Source organism: Arachis hypogaea, chromosome 8 (assembly GCF_003086295.3).
Source record: "Arachis hypogaea cultivar Tifrunner chromosome 8, arahy.Tifrunner.gnm2.J5K5, whole genome shotgun sequence".
In the NCBI taxonomy this organism is placed as follows: Eukaryota; Viridiplantae; Streptophyta; class Magnoliopsida; order Fabales; family Fabaceae; genus Arachis; species Arachis hypogaea.
The window spans coordinates 35,593,384-35,614,844 of record NC_092043.1 but is presented as its reverse complement, the minus strand read 5'-3'; the positions used below and the strand labels follow the sequence as shown (position 1 = coordinate 35,614,844).

At 34.7% G+C, this 21,461-nt stretch overlaps 2 protein-coding genes and 2 long non-coding RNA genes across 6 annotated transcripts; 3 read left to right on the top strand and 1 right to left on the bottom strand.

Moving 5' to 3' along the window:
* Nucleotides 1-18: 18 nt before the first annotated feature.
* LOC112707223 (disease resistance protein Roq1) lies at nucleotides 19-3,203 on the top strand. Its single transcript, XM_025758881.3, has 4 exons — nucleotides 19-35; nucleotides 128-1,226; nucleotides 1,359-1,640; nucleotides 2,063-3,203. The coding sequence occupies exons 1-4, from the start codon at nucleotides 19-21 to the stop codon at nucleotides 2,504-2,506; spliced, it is 1,842 nt and encodes a 613-aa protein (XP_025614666.2). The 3' UTR covers nucleotides 2,507-3,203.
* Nucleotides 3,204-8,675: 5,472 nt separating this feature from the next.
* LOC140174848 (uncharacterized) lies at nucleotides 8,676-16,008 on the top strand. The gene is made up of 5 exons (XR_011864805.1): nucleotides 8,676-8,854; nucleotides 8,939-8,995; nucleotides 9,080-9,139; nucleotides 15,296-15,428; nucleotides 15,502-16,008. It is a non-coding gene; the product is annotated as an uncharacterized lncRNA (long non-coding RNA).
* LOC140174605 (uncharacterized) lies at nucleotides 13,319-13,981 on the top strand. Its single transcript, XR_011864340.1, has 2 exons — nucleotides 13,319-13,396; nucleotides 13,479-13,981. It is a non-coding gene; the product is annotated as an uncharacterized lncRNA (long non-coding RNA).
* Nucleotides 14,116-21,461, bottom strand: LOC112707220 (TMV resistance protein N). 3 transcript variants are annotated; one of them, XM_072201230.1, is made up of 7 exons: nucleotides 20,512-21,461; nucleotides 19,240-20,341; nucleotides 18,861-19,142; nucleotides 17,826-18,698; nucleotides 15,547-17,732; nucleotides 14,572-15,281; nucleotides 14,116-14,483 (listed from the first exon to the last, which is right to left on the bottom strand). In XM_072201230.1, the coding sequence occupies exons 1-5, from the start codon at nucleotides 21,156-21,158 to the stop codon at nucleotides 16,875-16,877; spliced, it is 3,762 nt and encodes a 1,253-aa protein (XP_072057331.1). In that variant the 5' UTR covers nucleotides 21,159-21,461; the 3' UTR covers nucleotides 14,116-14,483; nucleotides 14,572-15,281; nucleotides 15,547-16,874. The 3 variants fall into 3 exon arrangements, with proteins under 3 accessions (XP_072057331.1, XP_025614663.1, XP_072057330.1); XM_025758878.3 differs by having other exon boundaries at nucleotides 16,853-17,732; XM_072201229.1 differs by having other exon boundaries at nucleotides 14,572-17,732.

Genomic DNA, 21,461 nt, shown 5'->3' with positions numbered 1-21,461 from the left:
CAAACCACTAAGCATTCCATGCTTAATCAGGCTGAGTCTGCATCTTAGTTTATCATAGTTAAGCTATTACAAATCATCTTGAAAAGATATATGTTTGGTTTCTTATTTTTTAATCTTTCCCTTTTAGGCCAGAGATTGAAGCGATTGGAAATATCATTCAGACAGTGGAACGATTATGCCCTAAATTCTCGAGGCTTAGTAGCCACAGTCCAGTTGGTATACAATCCAGTTTAGCTATGCTAGAAGAGCTTTTGAAATTAGAGGATGATTGTGTTTTAGTGCTCGGAATACTGGGCATGGGTGGATCTGGAAAGACAACCCATGCTTTAGCTTTGTATGACAGAATCGTTCAGGAATTTGAGGGTGCTTGTTTTATTCAGGACGTAAGCCAGGTTTACAGAGTTGGTGGTGCTACTGCTTTGCAGAAACAAATCCTCTGTCAATTTTTCATTGAAGAACTTTCAGATATGTACAGTCCTTTTGAAATGTCTGGCTTCTTAAGAAGAAGGCTTTATGGGAAAAAGATCCTTATAGTCCTTAACAATGTTGATGTGCCAAGGCAGTTGGAGTTATTGGCTATAAATCGTAACATGCTTGGGAACGGAAGTAGGATTATCATAACCACCAGGAATAGACATATTTTGACTGCATACGGAGTAGATGAAATTTACGAGATTCCATTGTTGAATAAAGCTCAAGCTCGTGAACTGTTCCTGAGTGCTTGTCCTGATGCTACCAATTATGAGGTCTATACTGAGTTGATTCTCAGAGTACTGGAATATGCTGATCGTCTTCCGTTGGCAATCAGAGTACTAGCTTCTTTTTTGCGATCCCGTGATGTAACCTTCTGGGAAGATACCTTGGATAGATTGGATAGATTGACAAGAGTGTCATCTTTTGAAATTATAAAGATTCTTCAAATAAGTTTTGATGGATTAGACCAAGAAGAGAAAGAAATATTTTTGCACATTGCTTGTTTCTTTCATGGGAAGAAACTAGATTTTGTAATGGAAGTTCTAAATTGTTGTGGATTTTTTGCTGGAATTGGGATTCAAGCTTTGATGGACAAATCACTCATTATAAAAAATGAGGAGGAAATTCATATGCATGATCTATTGCAAGAAATGGGAAAGGAAATTGTTCGTCAAGAATGTCCAGAAAATCCAGCATCGCGGAGTAGATTGTGGCGTTACGAGGACTTTAGCTCTACCTTGGAGTCAAAGAATGTAACCATTCCACTCTGGCAAATTTAATTGTATCATTAGAAAATTACATTTGTTTCGTATTTGCGATCATTTTTTGAGTCTGTCAAAAATATGCTTTTGTTTTTTGGTAATATGTTCATGCTCGTTTTTCAGGAAGCAAGCAAAGTTAAAGCCATAGTTCTATATGAGGATACCTCCATCTCCAAACATGAAGATCTGAACATCGAAGGATTGTCAAAAATGACAAATCTTGAACTGCTCATATTATATAATCAGCATTTTTCGGGAAAGCTTACTTCTCTTCCCAACAAATTACGGTATCTTTTGTGGGACGGATATCCTTTCTCTTCTTTGCCTTCATTAGAACCATATAACCGTCTTGTTCAATTGAATTTGCCTAACAGCCGCATCAAACGGCTATGGAATGGCAGTCAGGTAGTTTAATATCTTCCTCATCCTTTTATTTTTATTTTTATCTTTTTTCCTTTATTAAAGAAACAGTGGAAAGAAGTAAGCAATTGTCACAATTTTGTTTTAAAATGGCATAATGGGAAAATGTTTTTACATCTTTCAACATAAAAAAAATATTTTAGAAACAATAAAAATTTGTCCAAAATAGTCCAAACTTTCTTTATTTTGTATTTGTTAATTATTGCTGAAATAATGATCATTTTTAGGTGTAATAAATATATAATTATAGATATTACATATAAAAAATTGTAGATGTTAAATTAAATATAGTAACTTTATGTTATTGTGTTCCTAGTATTTCTCTTCAGGATTCTACACCAACATTTAATGTCTTACATTTTAATATAACAAAATGACATGTTGGTAGCTAATGATTCTATTTCCAGGTATTTCGAAGTTTAGAAAGGGTGGATTTGAGTTACTCAAAAGAGCTCAAGGAGACGCCAAATTTTGAAGGGTGCCCAAGTCTTAAGCGGCTAGATCTCACAGGATGCACAAACCTAGTGCAAGTCCATCCATCTATCGGACATCTTAAAGAACTTGCTTACTTGAGTTTCCGTGACTGTGATAAGTTGGTCACCCTCAATCTTGATCATAAATGCAAATTAAGTTCTTTGAAGGTTCTTGACCTCTATAGTTGCAAAAATCTTAAGAACACACCAGATTTTACAGGACTACCCAATCTTGAGCACATTGATCTTGGAAAATGTGAAGGTTTATCCACTGTTCATCATTCTATTGGGAATCTTGAAAAGCTTAAGTTCTTAAATGTGCCAGCCGACATAGATCTTCCTGAGTTAGGTGGTGTCAGAATTATTCGAACTCCATAAGTTCCTAGTCGCGGAGAAAAAGTACTGTCTTCCTGGTAGATATACCACTGAGAGGCTTTCCAGGCTAACGTATCAAAACTTGATGTGTTATTGTGTGCTTACAAGATTGCATAAGCCCTCATTTGGTCTTAATTTGATTGCAACTGGATCATAACAAGGCACTTGAATCATCGAATGCATGGTGAGCAAGAATAGTTGAGGTGCATACTGTCTGCCTTTCTCCTCTTATCACAATTTCTTTATTATATTGTCTGTTTATACCTTTGCAAGTCGCAGGTATATCACTTCCATTGTGGATTTGTGGTTGAGTTTTGACATTGCAGTTCCTTTTTTGAGTGAAATTCCAGCTCAGTGTTTCAAATTGAGTTGAACTCTCATTTCTGGAAGTAGTGGATATGTAGAAATAGAAAAAATGTTTCGATATTTCACTTTGATTAGTGTTTTAGTGTTTTATCTTTCCCGGTCAATTTCTTTTGCGAGAGTACTTCAGAACCATGAGTAGTTTCAAGGGAATGTCTTTGGTGGGGAAAGTATAATATGGTCCTTAAAGCACCATGCACAAAGATCCTTGATGTAGGGTCTAGATTGCTGCTGGACACAAGTTGTTGGTATTATTAAATTTGACCCAACATTAAATATAATTGTGAACCGGTACATGAGATGATTTAATTGAAGCAACAATTTTATGATCGGTTTTTTTTTTTTTGGTTGGAAAAGGGTTTTGATGGGTTTTTTGTTAGATTTGGCCACATGGCCTGCACCCACAGCCCACCCAAAAATATTGTAATACAAACCCATATCCTCAAAACTTAGATAAATAAAAAAGTGAAAATTAATTATTTTTAAACTAAGATAATTTCATTCATATATGATAAAAATTATAAATTTGGCCGTGATTAATTACTTAATTTAAATTTTATCATTCTTCTCATTTTAAAAGAAATTTTTAAATAAAAATAATATATATATATATATAGTAAAAATTTATGTATACTTAATTTTAGAGAAAATTGATAATTGAAAGTCCTTAGATGATAATTTAGTGTGTATTTAGATTAGTGTTTGTCAAATTGGAATTTGAATTAAAGTGATTTTGTAGAATTGATTTTGGGTAAAAGTGAGTTTGTGACAATATGATTTATATTTGGCAATTCTATATTAAAATTGATTTTGATAAAATAAATATTATTTAGATAATATTAGTTAAAATTAATTTTAAATTGATAATTAGTTAATTACTAAAAAATATAATATTAAATTATAATATTATTTTTTTAATATATTTAATCTTTTTTTACTTCTCTTGGTATATTTTTTATATAATATTTTTTATAATACTCTATTTTAGTATGTTATAATTTTTTATTATTGTAATAAAATTAATATTTATTTATTAAATTAAAAACAACATATAAAAATAGATAATTTTTTAAGTATTTTTTATAATAAAAATTAATATTTATTTATTAAAATAAAAATAACATATAAAATAATATATTTTAGTATTCTTTATAAGTATTCTCAATAATCTTATTTTGTTTATTGTTTTAAGTTCTAATTTTTTACTAATTATGTTTTTATTATTATTTATAGTTAATTTTTTATTTAATTTATCATTTCTAATAGAAACAATAATATATATTATAATAAATTAGAATAAAAAATAGTGAACAATAATTATAATAATAAATTTTACAATATTAAATAAAAAAATATTTTATAATTCTTTTAGTATTTTCAGTATTTTTTATTTAAGTATAAATTTCACATGAAGTTAACGGCAATATATAACTAATGGTAAAGACTTACGTACAGTCATTTTCATGTGAAGTTAACAATTAAAAATTGTAAGTGATTTAATCAAATTTATCGAATTATAAATAACTAATTTTCCCCATTTTTACATACATAAATGACTAATTTTCAAGTAAATTATTTAAAAATTTATCTATAAATAATTAAATTAATGTGCAAATTTTTTTTTCCTATAAAGGGAGAACAGAAGCATGAAACACTTCTCTCAACATGCATTAATGGGAAGAATCCATATAAATCTGCAAAAATCAAAATAAACCACAGCGTATTCTCCAAAATACCCTCACCTTCTTCCTTAATTCACCTGCTTCATAGCCGTGCACTATTTTCTTTAGCTCAGGGTTACATAATCTATTCACATCCAAGCTCCTCTACAAAAAATTAACACTGCAGATTATTCTCTACAACGACATTGTTTCAATCAGCATTAGCTCCTTGCCACAGCCAACGGCGCCGCCGAGAACCGTCTCACCATTTAATTTCCACAATTGCCTTTTTCCTAGGCTTTCAAATTCAATTCCGCAAATATTAAAAAAGCGAAAAACTTTTGATTTCAATTTCCACGAACATAACACAAGGCGTAGTGGAAGGCACTATAGAGGGCACACCCAGGCGGCAACCTTGCTTTCGAGGCCGGGTGCATTGAGGCGGACAGCATAGCAAGCAGTGGCGGATCCACGGGGGGACCTAAGGTGGCCATGGTCCCCCCCAAATTTTTTTTAAAAAAATAGTAAATAGTAATAATTAATAATATTAAATTTTTTTATATATAATATTAAAAAAAATATAAGTTACAAAATTTTATAAATTAAAATAACTAAAAACTGCACTATGTATTGGATATTTGAATTATTGTTGTTCTTGTTAACAAATAGCTCATTCTAATAATTAATAAAAATGGTTCTATTATACTAGCCCAAGCCCATACTATTAATTAAAGTAACCCTAGTACATTTTTCAAATATTTATTTCAAACTATCATAGGCATAGCGTCACTTTTCTCTCTCTTTTAGTGATTCCCAAACTTTTGGTCTTCTACTCTTCTCATTTTAATTTTCTTTCCATACCAAAACAAGACATATGAAGAAAAACCATTGAAGAGAAGTGAACAACAAAATATTAACCATTGAATGCACAACAAAGATTCAAAGAGGTATATTTCAATTTTTTTTAAGTTAATGACAATGTCAAGTATTATTTACATTATTTATTTAAAATAATTAATTTATTTTTTTTATAATGGACAGTGTTCAAAGATTGAAGTGAGGACAAAACTCAATAGAATTATTTTTTTGTGAGACTTGGAACAAAAAATAATCAGGTAAATCAATAACTTTATTTTTGGTTATTATATATTTGTGTTTCTAAAATTATTTGTTATTGCTCAATAGGTTTAATATTTTTTTTTAAGAAAATAATATATATGCAATTATTTTTATTTTTTTTTTGTTAGATAGTTCAAGTTAAGTTAAAAATGTCAAAGATGAAAACAATTCACTCATTTTTCAAGAGAAAAGAGAGAATATATGATGAACAAAATTCAGCTTCAGATTCTTTGAGTAATGTTCAAAATATTATTGAACAACCTGTGACACAACTTGTTGAGCAAGATATTTAACCCCCTGCTTCCAAAATAGCAAGGACTGAAATAGATCAAGTTAATATTGATACATTGATGCGTGATCCCGGAAAGCGTCCGCAAATTTGGAATTATCCTATCAATCAACAAGATGAAATTCGTAGAGCATACATAAAGTTTGGACTATAAAGTTTTAGTATGTAGTTGAACATTGACTTTTATATAATATAATTACGTTTTTGATATATATGCTACAAATCATATTTTGTTAATTTTTTGTTATATTTTATATTTAATTGGCCCCCCTCTTATAAAATTTCTGGTTCCGCCACTGATAGCAAGCAGTAGCGATATGGATTGGAAAGATGCAAAGAAACTTCAAGAAGTGAAAGGGGATCTGGCGATTAAACCCATCACAAACCCAGAACCCGCTGAATTGAGGACATCATCAAAGCTTTCTTCCATTGTTAGGCATTCTTCCATTGTTTCCATGGTAGCCATTCAAATCGCACATTTCTTAGAATTTTTCAATCGCAAAGGCTTCACCTTTATTATTAACCACACACCATACAATGGGGTTCTGCATTTCTCTATTTTTCTACTTCTTTAAAAGACCATGAATTGACATGAAATATCTGTTGCAATGGAAGACCATGATCTTCAAGAAGCTTGTGAATTGATATGTCTAGATCTGATATATAATAAATAACAAAATATGTTTTCTTTAAATTTGCTCCACATGTTACCTTTTATTAATTGTGAACCAACCCTCATATTTTTCATTTGAGTATTTACCCAAATTGGTCCCCAAAGAATTTTGAAGTGGACGTTTTGGTCCCCAACAAAATTTAATTATGTAATTAGTCCCCAACTTTTGTAAACGTCCGTCATTTTAGTTCTTCTGTTAGTTTCCTCCGTGAAATTCTAACGGTAGAGTCCAATGTGTCACGTTCAGGTGATGAGTCAGCCGTTAAGTGCCACATGTTCAATCAAGACAAATTGGTCCCTATTCTAAATGATGCTAAACGCGGCGTTTTGGGAGCAGGGCATAAGGGTGTGTGTCGTTTCGTTAGCTGAGTGGTTTTAAAGGTCCATTTTTGTCTTCCTCCCCCAAAACGAAATTACAACCAGCACCCTCTCTTTCCCTAGGTTTTACAAAGAAAGCCACCACCACGTGAATCGGTAGTCAGTCTTCCGACGACCTCGCTGACATTGTTGACTCAAGACTTTGTACCAAACGAAGTTATTGTAGAAGAAGGTTTTGTCGGTCTATCGGTCTTCACGGGTCAGGTTAGTATATCTTTTCTCTATTATGATGCGGATGGTATAGTTGATCATCGTTGCAATTGTTCGAATGTGTTTACCTTGTGTATCAGAAAACAGTAGAAATTAGTTACTGAAGAAAGTGTTTTTAAGTTCTTCATTACTATGAAAATCAGTTACTGATAAGTGACGTAATGCATGCATATATGAGTTTAACATTAAAAAGATTCAATATTTTGTGGTAAATACACTTTATATATTAATTAATCTAGTTATCACAATTAGGAAATTAAAGTTTGAGCAGTTGTTGTTTAATATGAAATTGCCCTGTATAAGTTTGTGTTCTGGTTTTGACATTTTATTCCATGTTTATGGATTGCAGATGACTGATTGGGTTATCCCTGTCTTTCAACATGGGGGGAGTTTTGTCAAAGATAACAAGGGTGAACTACTTTACATTAATGGGAATGTAAAGAGATTTCCTCCTTTGGATCTTGATTTAGTGAATTATTTTGATTTGAAGAAAATGTTTGAAGAACTTGGCTACCATGCATACAAAAAGATGTATTGGTATGACCCAACAGCTCCTAGTTATGAAGCAGGCCTACATCCTATATATGGAGATAAGAAAATCAGAGAGATGTGTGACAAAAAGAGGGAGGACAGAGAGACAGATGAATTGTGTCTGTTCTTTGATCATCCAATTATGGAAGATGTTGATTTTGAGGATAGCGATGATACTGATGAGCATAGTGAGGCCGAGGTCTTGTCTGATGAACCAATTTCTGACAACGATAGCTATGATAGCTATGAAAGTGCTGAAGACGAGGCGTATAAACCCCCACCTCCAGGATTTGTGTAACAACCCCGGTTTTCGAGTACGCAAGATCTTTTCTGAAAGTACGGAGAACTCCGGAGGATCAGTAAGGGGAGAAGCTCTGATATATTATCAAGTATCTCAATCCTAATTGTCATTATGTCATCTTTAAGCTAGAACCTTTTATGAGGCAAGCTCGATAATGCAGTTACGAAGAACATAGTTTTTGAACCGTATCGGTTAGGAGTTTTGATCCGGTTTTTCGTAAATAGTCTCAGTTTGACGAACCGGACTCGATTCATGAGAGAAGAGAGATAATAGGGTAATATCATCATTATATGAGTATTAGAAGTTTCTTGAATGATATTATAAGGTTACCTGGTCAGTTTTAGTTAAAAACAGAAAATCGGTTTAACCGGGTTCACAGTTTATTGGTGCAGCTTAGCACCAGCACTCTCTGATGACTTTGGCGATGCCAAGGCATCATTATTTATGTCTTATTCTTATAATAAATATGTTACTAGTGTCATTTATGCTAGTAGCTCAGAAAATAATTTTTAGAGATGTTTTCGCAAGTGTTCCAATACACCTAGTTTTAGTAGTTATACACCTGAGATATTTTAATATTATTTTAATCCACCTCCAAGCCAACCAATCACAACTCACCCTACACCCCCAAAACCCCCAAGGCTGGCTCATTTTTACTTTGTGGCCGAAAATAGGTAGAGAGAAAAAGAGAGAAAAGTTCTTAGTTCCAAATCTTCAAAGCTTGATTTCTGCTGAACTAAAACTCAAATCAAAATTCCAATCCAACCAAAATGATCCTCTCTTCTTCCTCTACATAATCATATAACATATCAAGGCTGGAAATAAGGTGAGATGGCTGTCTCCCTCCCTCTTCAATTCGGTTTTCAAGGAAAACCATGTAAACATGTGTTTTCTTGATGTTTTTCCTTAGGAATCATGCTTAACTTGACTTGAGGGCCAAGAAACGTGAATTTCCAGCAACTCTAAGGTGATATATCTCTTCCTAACATGCTGAGTGAGATTTGGTCAGTTGAGAGTTTTTGGATTTAAAGTTGTTCTTGATGTGATTTAGGAGGAAAAAGTGCTAAAGGACCACCTGAAAGCCTAACTGAATTAGGAGCAGCAAAACCAGGTAGGGTTTGGTAAAATTAATCTTGATTGATTGTGTTTGAGATGTGTGATTATGATATGGTTTGGTTATGCTTGAAATTGATTGCTTATATGAGTTATTCTTGGTGAAAGTTTGTTGAAATTTTGATGAAATTTGATGAAATTCAAGCTGTGAATGTGTGTTCTTATGGCTGCTGGAAAACGAAAACCTAGATCTTAAATTGGGGTTCAATTTGTGTTGAAATCATGTAGAAAAGATGGGGTTTTAGTGGCTGCAATTTTATTTTGAATTTTGGTAAAAATCGGTTGCTGAAAAGACTGAAAAACGGGTAAAAATAGAGAAAGAATCTGAAGAATTTACGAAGAACACGAAGAACACTTTGAGTGTGGTGAAGAACATTGAAGAACAGGCCTTAGATCTTAAAAAGGGCAAGGAAGTAAAATTTTTGGTGTTTTAGGGGTTGTTTGGTAATTTCTGAAAGTTAGGGTGGTAAAAGTAGAAATATTAAAAGTTACGGGTGGTAAAAAGTGAATTTTAAAGGTTAAAAGTAAAAGTGAGTTAATTTTCGAAAACTTAATAATAAAATAATAAATAATAATAAAATATTAAATAATAATATTTAATTAAAAATAATATTTTAATAAAAATAATAAAATAATGCGAAAAAGGCAGTTTTCTGTAAAAGCTTTAGAAAGACAACTTTAAGTGCAGAATCTCATCATTACCTTCATAACACACTTAGGGAGTGGTAATAACATGTTAGTGAGGCAAAGATAAAGAAAAGATAAAAAGTTAAAGAAAAGATAAAAATCGAAGAAAAAGTCTGTAATGTTTTAATGACAGAAAAACAGATGGAATTAGTGAACGAACTAGGGCAACTTAGTTAGTACTTGAGTTGCGACTAGGGTTAGGTATAATATGAAAAGTTAAACTGTTTCAGTATAGACTTAATGAACCTATATTTGGGACAGGTTAACTATTCATACCGAAGTTTACATAAGCTTTAAATACATATGTTAAGCAGAGAAACACAGAGAACAGAGTAATCAGAGCAGAGTAGAGAAACACAGAAAATAGAGTAACCAGAGTAAAGTAAGGAGATAAAGAGAAAAGGAGTAATATAGATATATATGAAAAGAGTAATCAGAGAAGAGAAAAGAGATACAGAGAACAGAGTAATTAAAACAGAGTAAAGAGATACAGAGAAAAGGGCAACCAGAACAGAGTAAAGAGATATGTATATATATTAGTTGCTTGATGCAACCCAGAGCTATATTTAATATATATTAGTTGCTTGATGCAACCCAGAGCTATATTTAATATATATTAGTTGCTTGATGCAACCCAGAGCTATATTTATTATATATTAGTTGCTTGATGCAACCCAGAGCTATATTTAATATATATTAGTTGCTTGATGCAACCCAGAGCTATATTTAATATATATTAGTTGCTTAATGCAACCCAGAGCTTCTGTAGGGAAACTAAGTTACCTACAGCTATTTTCCGCTTCCCCAGAGCAGAGCAGAGTATATATATCTTCCTGCAGTAAGCAGAGGCTGTCTCCAATGAGCAGCTATTATTATATGCGCATTTATTTAGGAACGGAAAATCGTATTCGGGAAATCGGGATTACTCGTGACCGGATAAATGTCGGGATTGCGGGCAGCCAACCGACACATGAGCTCATGGCCTGTGCTAGGGCTAGACATGCATCATTCTTGTCTGCGCATCATTCTCTATTGCATTCCTTTTTGTGTGTGATCTATTTCTTTGTGTTTGTCTGCTTGTATGCTATTTCTGTGTTTTATTTTCTTGTATTCTTTTGTCTGTGTTCTGCTTTCTATTTTCTCTACTTTCTCACCCTATCTTTATCTTCTGTTTACTGCTTCGCTATATTATGTTATTCATCTACTAATCGACCCCAAATAAATGAACGTAACTAATAACCCCGACCCTACTAAGAACTCCCCAGTTCTTACCCCTTCTCTCTCCCTTCCCCTTCAGATGGAAGTAAGAGTACCTTAACGTAGTTCGTTGATGATGGTTTTGCGAAGAGGATCCTGCTCTAGATAGTCTTCTGAGTCTAGGGTGAATATCGTTCTCTGATTATACGTATATACTGTGAGACTAGCCAACGTCTGCACCCCGTTCGTATGCGCACTTTAACCTAAAACCCGTGTACAAGACTCCTGTTGTGTGGCTACTTGATGTGGTACCAAAGAGACGTTCTATGGCAATGTCTGATCGTGCAGAGAAGTAGCAGACGATGTCCTACCTTTTGGTGACGTTCCACCTGACTGGAGTTTTGAAGACTTAGAACGTACTTTCCCTCGCTTTAGTAGTTTAGAGGGACTAGGCGAGTATAGAGTCTAGGCTAGCTTGGGTGCCAGCTTAGGGACCTCTTGAATAGGTCAGGACCTGGGATGTTGTATGTATATATATGTATATAGTTATTATCTAGCTATATCTAGGGGTGTTCTAACTAAAAGTCTATACTTAGATAAAAGTTGGATCACTGAATGTTGTTGACTGCTTGTGATGTATTTATGAGTAGTTGTTTATAACCGTTTTATCTGTTATTATTTGTGAATTGATTATAAATGATTATGTTTATTAATCCAAACGTTTAAAAAAAAAAATATACCTCGCAAATTAACCACGCTTTTTAACAACGAATCAGGCTCATATGATAAATAATAGATAATAATTAGGAAGACAAATTGGTAGCGCTCAGTTTTCGGTATGATCTAGACATATTGAAAATTGGGTCGTTACAATTTGAGGATGACACCGATGATAGCTATGATAGCTTTGAAGATGAAGAACTCATGAAGAAAACAAAGAGAAAAGGTGGCAAAAGAGATAAGAATGGTAAGAAGAAAGCTATTGGAAAAAAGGATAATGCAAGGAAGATGGCTGTTGAAAAAAGGGATAATGCAAGGAAGAAAGGTGGGCCTAAACAGACTACTAGGCCCAATGACAAATATGGGCCTAATATAACTGTTGGGCCTACATCTACTAATGGGTCTACTCCTACTGCTAGGCCTAGTCCTACTGCTGGTGGATCAGAATTTGGTGTTGGACCGGGTATAGCAGAGGAAGGGAATGACATCTTTAGTGATGAGTCTGATGGTTTAGGATTTGAGTCAGAGGGGTTTGATACACCTCAATCATCAGACAATGAGGGAGATAATTTTGATTGGCCCCAATTCAATGAGGAAGCAGACTTTGGTGATGTTCAACTCCAATTGAACATGGAGTTTGCCACATTGGATCAATTCAAGCATGCCTTAAAGGACTATACTATTGCTGAAGGAAGGAGAATTTTTTATGTTAAAAATGATAATAGAAGAGTTAGATGCAAGTGTGCAAGTGGGGAAGAGAAGGCTATGATTGCAAAGGCAAAGTTCAAGGCTAAATGTAAGGCTAAAAGGAAAGAGACTGATGCTGTAGAAGTGGATAATTCTGGAGAGAATGGAACTGCTATTGTTCCTAGCAGTGATGATAATGAATGTCCCTGGCTGATTTATTGTGCCTGGAATAGTGCTAGAGGGTGCTACCAGATTAAGACGTATGAGCCTAAACATACTTGTGCTAGGGAATTCGGGTCTAACATGGCTGATCAGAAATGGGTGGCTGATAAATTAGAGAAGAGGTTATTGACCCAACCTCACATGACTCATGGCGAAGCTTTTGATCATATTAAGATAGACTTTAATGTGGTGTGCAGTGACAAGATGATTTATAGAGCTTTAAGGGTTGCTAGAAAAGGTATGTTGGGAATGAGAGGGCTCAGTATGGAAAGCTGAGAGATTATCTCACTGAAATACACAGAAGCAATCCTAGCAGCACTGCATTGCTGTAAACAACCCCCACAATTCCTGGTTCACCGCCATTGTTTAGCAAATTGTATATTTGTCTGAAGGGGTGTAAAAGGGGGTTTAAGGCTGGTTGCAGACCACTGATTGGGTTGGATGGATGTCACTTGAAAGGATATTATGGGGGGCAATTGTTGTCTGCTGTAGCTCAAGATGCAAACAATCATTTCTATGTGATTGCCTATGCGGTGGTTGACAGTGAAACAAAACAAAGTTGGAAGTGGTTTTTACAACTTCTTCAAGAAGATATTGGTAACTGCTCAACAGAAGAATGGAATTTTATCTCGGATCAACAGAATAAAGGTAAAAAAAGGGTAACGGAAATAGATCCACCATTGCAGCAGGGTCACAGGAAGAAGTACAAGTAACCCTCTCAGCCCCTCAACCACAGCCACAGGTACCTTTCTAAATTGGATTATATTCGATGCTTTGTATGCCATTCATGTACTTACTTGTCTTGTTACTTTGTCTTGTGTTAGGAGCAAACTACTAACTCATCCAACCAAGTTGCATCAACAACAAGTTTTAGGCCTCCAAGATCTAAACAACAAATTCTGAGACCTCATGTAGCTCCGGTCACTGCCCCAACACCTCCTATGAAGCTTGTTTCGGCTCCAAGACCTTTACCTCCACCAACTTTGACTCCTCCACCTACAGCCCCATTTGCTCCAGTGCCTAGGTCATTCCATCCGAATCAGATACTAAGAATCTCTCCAGAAACAGTTGCTGCTACAAGCTCTGGAACTGTTGCCAGAATATTCAAGTTCATGCCTACACCAGGACTCAACCTCCAAAAGAAGAAATGATATTGCTCTATGATATCATGCTGATTGTAGTTATGTTGTTTAGTTTATTAAGACCCTTTTGTAACAGATTATGGTTATGTAGTGCATTTATGCAACTTTGAGCTATGCTTTTGGAATGTATCTTTGATGCTAGCAACAGATATAAACTAGCTAGGAGTAAGTTTTTTGTTGGAATATTCAGAACTTTGATACTTGATTTCAAATATATGAAATTATGGTTATTAGACTATTTTGATAATTATGAGTGATGTGATTTGTATTAAATCAGGTTTTTGAAACATTATTTTTGTGAATGCATATGATTCTAATATTTGGCAAAGGAAATTTCATTACACAATTCTGACAGACTATAATATTAGCAATTACACTTTGATCAATTATTCAATTACAATATATCCATACATAATAAGCACTTAATTCCCTTCTTTTCCAACCTAACTATATCTTTCCTAAAAAAATGCAAACCAAAAAACCTAGCATGAAAAAGAACACATTTTTCCAGTGACTGCTCCATTCCCTCCTTTTACTTATATTCTTAGTCTTCTTTTCTAATTCATCTACCAAATCTTTCAACTTCTTCACCCTCTCTTCCAGTACAACATTATGCTGGCTATCTTGCATTTCATGGGAAAAAATTTTGTCAAACCATATAAAAAATTCACAGTGTGGAAGATTCTCCTACATTAAAGGGGAAAATGCACAAAATCAGAGTTAACCCATGAATTTAACAATGCATAAAGAAGATACCATACCCAATGTTTCTTACCGTATAATAAGGACAACCAAAGAAAGGTCTTCTTGGGTTCTTATCTGTTCCAGATTCCATAACAATGGCATAAGCACCACAGTGGCATCTTGGATTCTCCCCTCTTGCAATTCCAAATTTGGGGCCACCTGAAGCACTGCTAGCACTACCATCTCCGCTACCTCTAATAACTCGTTGACAATAAGAACTTGCTGAATTCCCTCCACTTGCCATGGTTACACGTTTTCAGAGTAGCATACGAGGATGATTATGACCTTCACACCATTGTTTTAGGATCTAGGGCATCATACAAGAATAAATTTGTAGTTGTATTTCTAGGGACTATTTTGTCTTTCATCCCATGTGGCGTTTAACAGCTGACTCAACACCTTAACATGATACGTTGGACTCCGCTGTTAAAATTTCACGGAGGAAACTAACAGGAGGACTAAAATGACGGACGTTTACAAAAGTTGGGGACTAATTACATAATTAAATTTTGTTGGGGACCAAAACGTCCACTTCAAAATTTTTTGGGACCAATTTGGGTAAATACTCTTTTCATTTATTTCTCTTATTACCTGGTCCTTCATGGTCCAGAAGATACTTTCCCCACCTAAGAAAGCTCCTAGTTTCAAACTCTAGATTCCAAAGTTTGATGGTGAAATTATTATGTCCTATCAAAGATTTTCCTCCGTTAAGATAACATATTCCAAGAGTAATAGCCTAACCTGCGTCCACACAGAAATTTGAAGAGGAAGAGCTTAATGAGTATCTGATGGCGGAACTTGGGATTCAATAGAGAGAGAAACAGATGAAGAACCAACACAAATCTTGCTACTTCTAACAAAAAATTCACTCTGGAGTTTTATAAAGAGGTCAGTCAACAATTATAATGACAATTATTTTTATTCCCCCCATTTCAAAGTATAAATCATTTTGGCTTTTCAGGTTCATCAGAAGATGTTTAAGGGAAAAAAACTCAAATCTACGTACACAAGTTCTCAATGATGCGAGAGCTTCCCTTGACTTTGGGTGTGTCGATGGAAGGTAGTAAGTGATTGGTGAATAGTGCATCGGTTTGAGCTTCCAAGAGATGTGAAAGGGAAAGAGGGAATAGAGGAGTGAAGTGTGGTGCTTTACTTGCACACAACTCACACACAATCATGCTACACTGCGCTATGAATTAAGGCTCTTTTAACCATACAGGGAATCCAGTTGAGTCTGGTGTGGCTGCTTCAGGGGTGCTTGCCTTCTTGGAACATAATCCATTACTCTGTGTTAAGAGTTCTTATTATAGCTGTTCTTGTTGAAGGCCCTTGTTTGTGTTTTGTACTCTCTAGAATCTCTTTTGGCACCATGACTAGAAAGAATGGAATTTTAGGGACAGGAATTTGTTTTGAGAACACTTTTTGTATACATACTAGATTATTTCTGAATTTGTAATTTCTATTTAAATATCTTTTTTTAACCTTTAAATTAAATTGATGTCTGTTAAACTTACCTAGATATACAAGTAGCATCACTTTTTATATTAAAAAAAATATAAAAGATATTTTAGTGGATATGTTTACTCTTTTTATTTTAGGATTTATCTAGGATATATGATAAGGTTACTAATTAGAAAAGTTTTTGTAAAAAATTGATAAAATAATCCTTTAGTCTCATCTTTGAATTATGATAGGGAATCTTACAAAAAAAATAAAAGTTATGAATTCAAAAGTGATTAAATTACTTTATGAATCTGTTCACTTTAAAAAAAAAAAATTCTCGACTATTTTTAACAATGACGATCAAGTCCTGTGAGAAAATAAGTGGTCAATCAATTTTAAATTAAGATAATGTGGTTCACATAAAAGTTAAAAATTTAGTTATGATTAATCATTCACTTTATTACTTTATTAATCTTGTCACTTTAGACGATGTTTTTCCTATCAATGAAATATCGAATAATTAAAAATGATACATATCAAACGTAGCACAGACAAGAAGAAAAAAATCACAATAAATTAGTAATGCTAAATTGCCAATGAAATCCTAATTGTTGGCCAAAAAAAATGGAAAGAAAAGAATGGAATTCCCGATCCTTTTGATAAGGCAGAAGGTAGAACATACTCAAGCTACCCAAATCTGCAACAGTGAAGCATTGTTTTCCAAGTTTTACTTCTTCACATGTGCAAGGGGTAGCAGATCTGTAATACGATGCAACTATTGAAGTGGCCTTGAATTATGTACCAAACAACGATAAGCATCCGGGTAAAAGAAGAATAATTAAGTAGGAGAAGAGAATTTACTTATTTACCTGTAATCCTTTTAAGGATAGTTTACCTCGGAGATATATCACTCATGTAAGAGCAATCACTTTCCTCTTCAAAGGCTACCTGCAATGCTTTGCCTTTCATTTTCATGCTTTCCTCTTCCTCCGAGGAAGAATGACCGTTCACAACTTGCACTTCCTCTATGGAAGAATGGCCAAGATTGTATAGATTAATTTCCTTGGCCTTAGCATCCATATTCTCCTTTTCCTCATCATCAGTTACATACCAATTGTAGGGTAGCTGGATTTTAGGCCCAAATCTATTATAGCCCTCATTCTCATGCTCATCCGTAGTATAGAAACAATTATGGGGAAGACAGATTATCGGATCAGAGATTTCTTGTATACCACGACGAAACCAAGGATCATAACCTTCACAATCCATTTTACGGAATTCTCTCCTTATCAACACTATATCTTCCATGCATACCATGCGTAGGCCCCATTCCTTCACCTGTAAGCCCGGGCATGCTTTAAACGTGATACAGGTTCCTGTTTTCACAAAATGGCAGTGTGCACGAGAGATATAGATTATCCAGCAATATGTTGATATTGGACCAACATGCTCCTTCTCCATCTCTAAACAAGCCGGCAAGTCAAAGCATTCTTCTGTGTTTTCACTTTCAAATGAAAGATACAAAGGGCGTGGCAGCTTTGATGAGGAGCCAGGATTTGCTCGACTATTTTTGTTCACCTCAAATGTTACACAAAAGGCAAAACCAAGCCAATCATTTACATCGGTGTCAATGCTTAGTATCCTTATTATTGAGCCACCTACAAATCGATGATGGAAAAACCATTTTGGAATTTCAATACCCATAAAAGGTACTATAATGTCAAAACCACATCGAAAATGACCGGGTTCCTGCAATTGAAAGAAAGAAATTCAAGCATAGATGTGTAAACTAAGAGATTGTAGTAGGATAATAAAAAGTAAGACATTTAGAGTAGTGCTCACCTTAACAAGTCTTGCTAACCAGGAAATTGCAACTAACATCCAGTGGCATTTCATAACCCTACTGCAGTTGAAAATATATAATCCCGATCTATGATTACGAGCTTCTGATACTTTCTTAAAATACCTTCCCCCTGATGAAGCACTCTTAAATGGAAGATCATGCAATTCAACAAGCTCATGGCAACCTGACAAGTTTAAATATGCCAGGCAGGAAAGGCTCTTGATGGTTTCGGGTAAAGATTGAATTCTGCTTCCTTGAAGATTTAGTCTTTCTAAGCACTTTAGCGCTCCAATAGCATCGGGAATTACTTTTATTTTGCTGGATCCAAGATCCAAAAATATCAAATATCTTAGATAGGGGGATAACATGCTTATTTGTCTTAGCGGAAGATTCATCAGTTCGAAGCAGTCATGTAAATCTAGATTTTGAAGACATGTCAAATTGTTGACACTGGCAGGTAGCTGGACAAGATTTATGCACCCTCTCAAACTGAAGAACTTCAGCATTACAAGAGCCCCAATAGATTCATGAACTGCGGATAAACTTACACATTTTTCAAGGTCAAGGTACTCCAGATTTGACAGCCCTGTAAAATCTGGGGTGTTCTCTAGTTTTGTGCAGCCAGAGAGGTGTAGAACTTTCAAAGAATATAACTTATATTCAGTGTTGAGATCAATGCTTACCAAATTGCTACAATTACGCAAACTGAGGTAAGCAAGTTGAGTAAGAAGTCCAATTGAGGGGTGAACCTGTGATAGATTTGTGCATCCTGAAAGATCCAGCCACTTAAGATTTGGGATCCATTCAAAATTTGGCGTCTTCACAAGATCTTTCGAGTTGCTCAAATCCATCTTTTTCAAACATGGGAAACTCTGTGAACAGAGATTTTCTACCAACATGTCAGCTTGTACTAAAGGTTGCATTCCTTTGAAAGTAACCATAACAAATTAAGTATAAAAAAACAGAGAAAAAGAGGAATAAAATTATTATTTTTTATTTCTTTAACAAAAAGGGGATATTTATAATTCAAATACCTTCGGGCTTTCCCATAGTAGTTTGATGTTGCTATCACGCAAATTTAGTTCAACAAGACTATGTGGATCAAAATTTACTGGTAGAGAAGAGAAAGGGTAGCCATGCCATGAAATATATTGCAAGTTGTCAGAAAGAAAATAAAGACTTCCTGAAAAATTCTTGTGATGTAATATGAGTAACTTAAGACCCATCATTTTTGATAATCCTTCAATTCTCAGCTGACTATATTTGGAAACATCCTCTTTCTGATCCAAAACTATGGCTTTAACACTATAAGATCCCTGAAAAATACAAGGTATCCATGTGTTCAATAATAAAGGAAACAAGATAATCATGAAATGATGGAATGTTATTCTGAAAGAAGGTATAATTCATTACCGTTGCTGAAGTCAATACACGGTAGAAATCGTGATAAAGCCACAACCTACTCCATGATCCTGGTTCTTCTGGAGATTTTTCCCGAACAATTTTCTTCCCCAATTCTTGTAACATTTCATGCATATGAATCTCTTGATTTCTAATGGTTATGAGTGATTTCTCCATAATAGTTGGAATTCCAATATGAGGATGTAATCCACAACTATCTAGAATTTGTTTTACATAATCTTCTCTCTCTCCATGAAAGAAACAAGCAATGTGTAGAAATATTTCTTTCTCATATAATTCCAATCCTTCAAAGCTTATCTGAAGCACGTCCATAATATTTTTGTTTGGAATTTTCCTCATTCTTTTCAAGGCATCAGTCCACTGGGTAACATCTCGGGAATGCAACAACGAACCCACTATTTTGACAGCTAATGGAAGATTTTGAGCATATTCCAGTATTTTAGGAATTAGATGCATGTATTTGCTACTGCTAGAACCATCATCACCCAATGCTTTTCTTAAAAGAAGTTTAAGAGCTTCATCATCATCCAACAGTGCAACCTTATCAACTTCATCTGCTCCATAAACTTTTAGAATATGCTCATTCCTAGTGACTATGATAATTCTACTTCCTCTCCCAAGTAATTTAGGACTTATAGCCAATTCCTCCAATTGCTGCAGTTCATCAACATTGTCAAGAACTATAAGGACCTTTATGCAAGACAGCCTATCTCTTAAAATGCCAGATATCTCAAAGTGACCAAACATCTCTAGATTTTGTTCATCTAGAGCTTGATTAAGAATTTGCTTTTGAATAATAACAGCACCTCCATTTCTATAACTTTGGCTTACATTCTCAATAAAACAACAACCATCGAATTGGTAAGAGATTTTGTCATATAAGACCTTGGCATGAGTTGTTTTTCCTATACCACCCATGCCACAAATTCCAATAACCCGTGGATTATCATCTTTTGAGCTTAATTTTAAAAGCGCTTCTAATCTTTCTACCCGGGGTTGTATCCCGACCAGATCATCATCAAACCCTGAGAATCTGTGGTTCAATGTTTTCACTACCTTTTGAATAATTTCTTTAATTTCTGTATACTCTGGCCTGATACAATGAACAACAGGAAAGCAAGATTATATCATATATAAATTTTGATCAGGTTGTGCAGTTAATCTAAGTTTAAATTGTTGATTAGCATGAATCATGACTAGAACTATTGAACAGGACTCCCCAAATTTTATAGAAAACAAGAGAAGAATTTTATATGTACGTACTTGTTTCTGACATCCCAACCAACCGAATTGGCCAAGCTCGTCATAGCGCTTTTCCACCTCGCAACCCGGTCAACATTGTATTTCAATGCAAGCAAAAATGCAAATTCATACGCTCCACTCTGATTTCGAACATGAGAAGGATCCACATCATAGAAAATGGGGAAAACTTTCTGTCCCAATTCCTTCTTGCATTCAGCTATTGTAGCCATTTCCTCCAAACACCATGCAGAACCAGCATAATCTTTCGAGAACACGACGATTGAAACCCTTGAATCTCGAATTGCTTGAATGAGCTGCGACGAAATTGGCTCTCCCTTGTGGAGCCTCTTGTCATCCATAAAGGTGAAGATACCTTTCCTGATGAGATTATTGTAAAGATGATCAACGAAAGTGTTGCGAGTATCAGTGCCTCTGAAACTGAGAAACACGTCATACTTGAAGACAGGACGAGATGAAAGTGCTGCAGTTTCGAAGACGTTAGCAGAAGTAGAAGCGAGGTGTGGATGGCCCAACGGGCTTGAATCTGAAGGTTTAGGAAAGCCCAGTAGGGCCCTGAATTTCCGCCTAAGTGAGGATTTCTTAGACTTATTACCAGATTTGTCTGAAGAACTGGCAGAGAGTAGCGTGCTGTCATTCTTTGAACTCATTTTGCTTTTTGGTTTTTGCTGAACTCACTCTTCACAGAATAGCAACTTCGAATACTGGCTCTCACTCAAGAACTAGAACATTTGGAAGCAAAGCGGAATAACCGCCTTGTCTATCTCCGTTCAGAAGCTACTTTAGTTGACTTTTTGACCTGACTTGGGGGTCAACTAAACGCGTACTGCAAGAACCAAGAAGCTGATGAGAGTGAACAAACAGGGAAAGTATACGGGTTTGAGAAATTACAACCATTTACAAAAGAAAAATTCCTAGAGAACAATTTGTTCTTTTTAACCGTTACTAGTAGA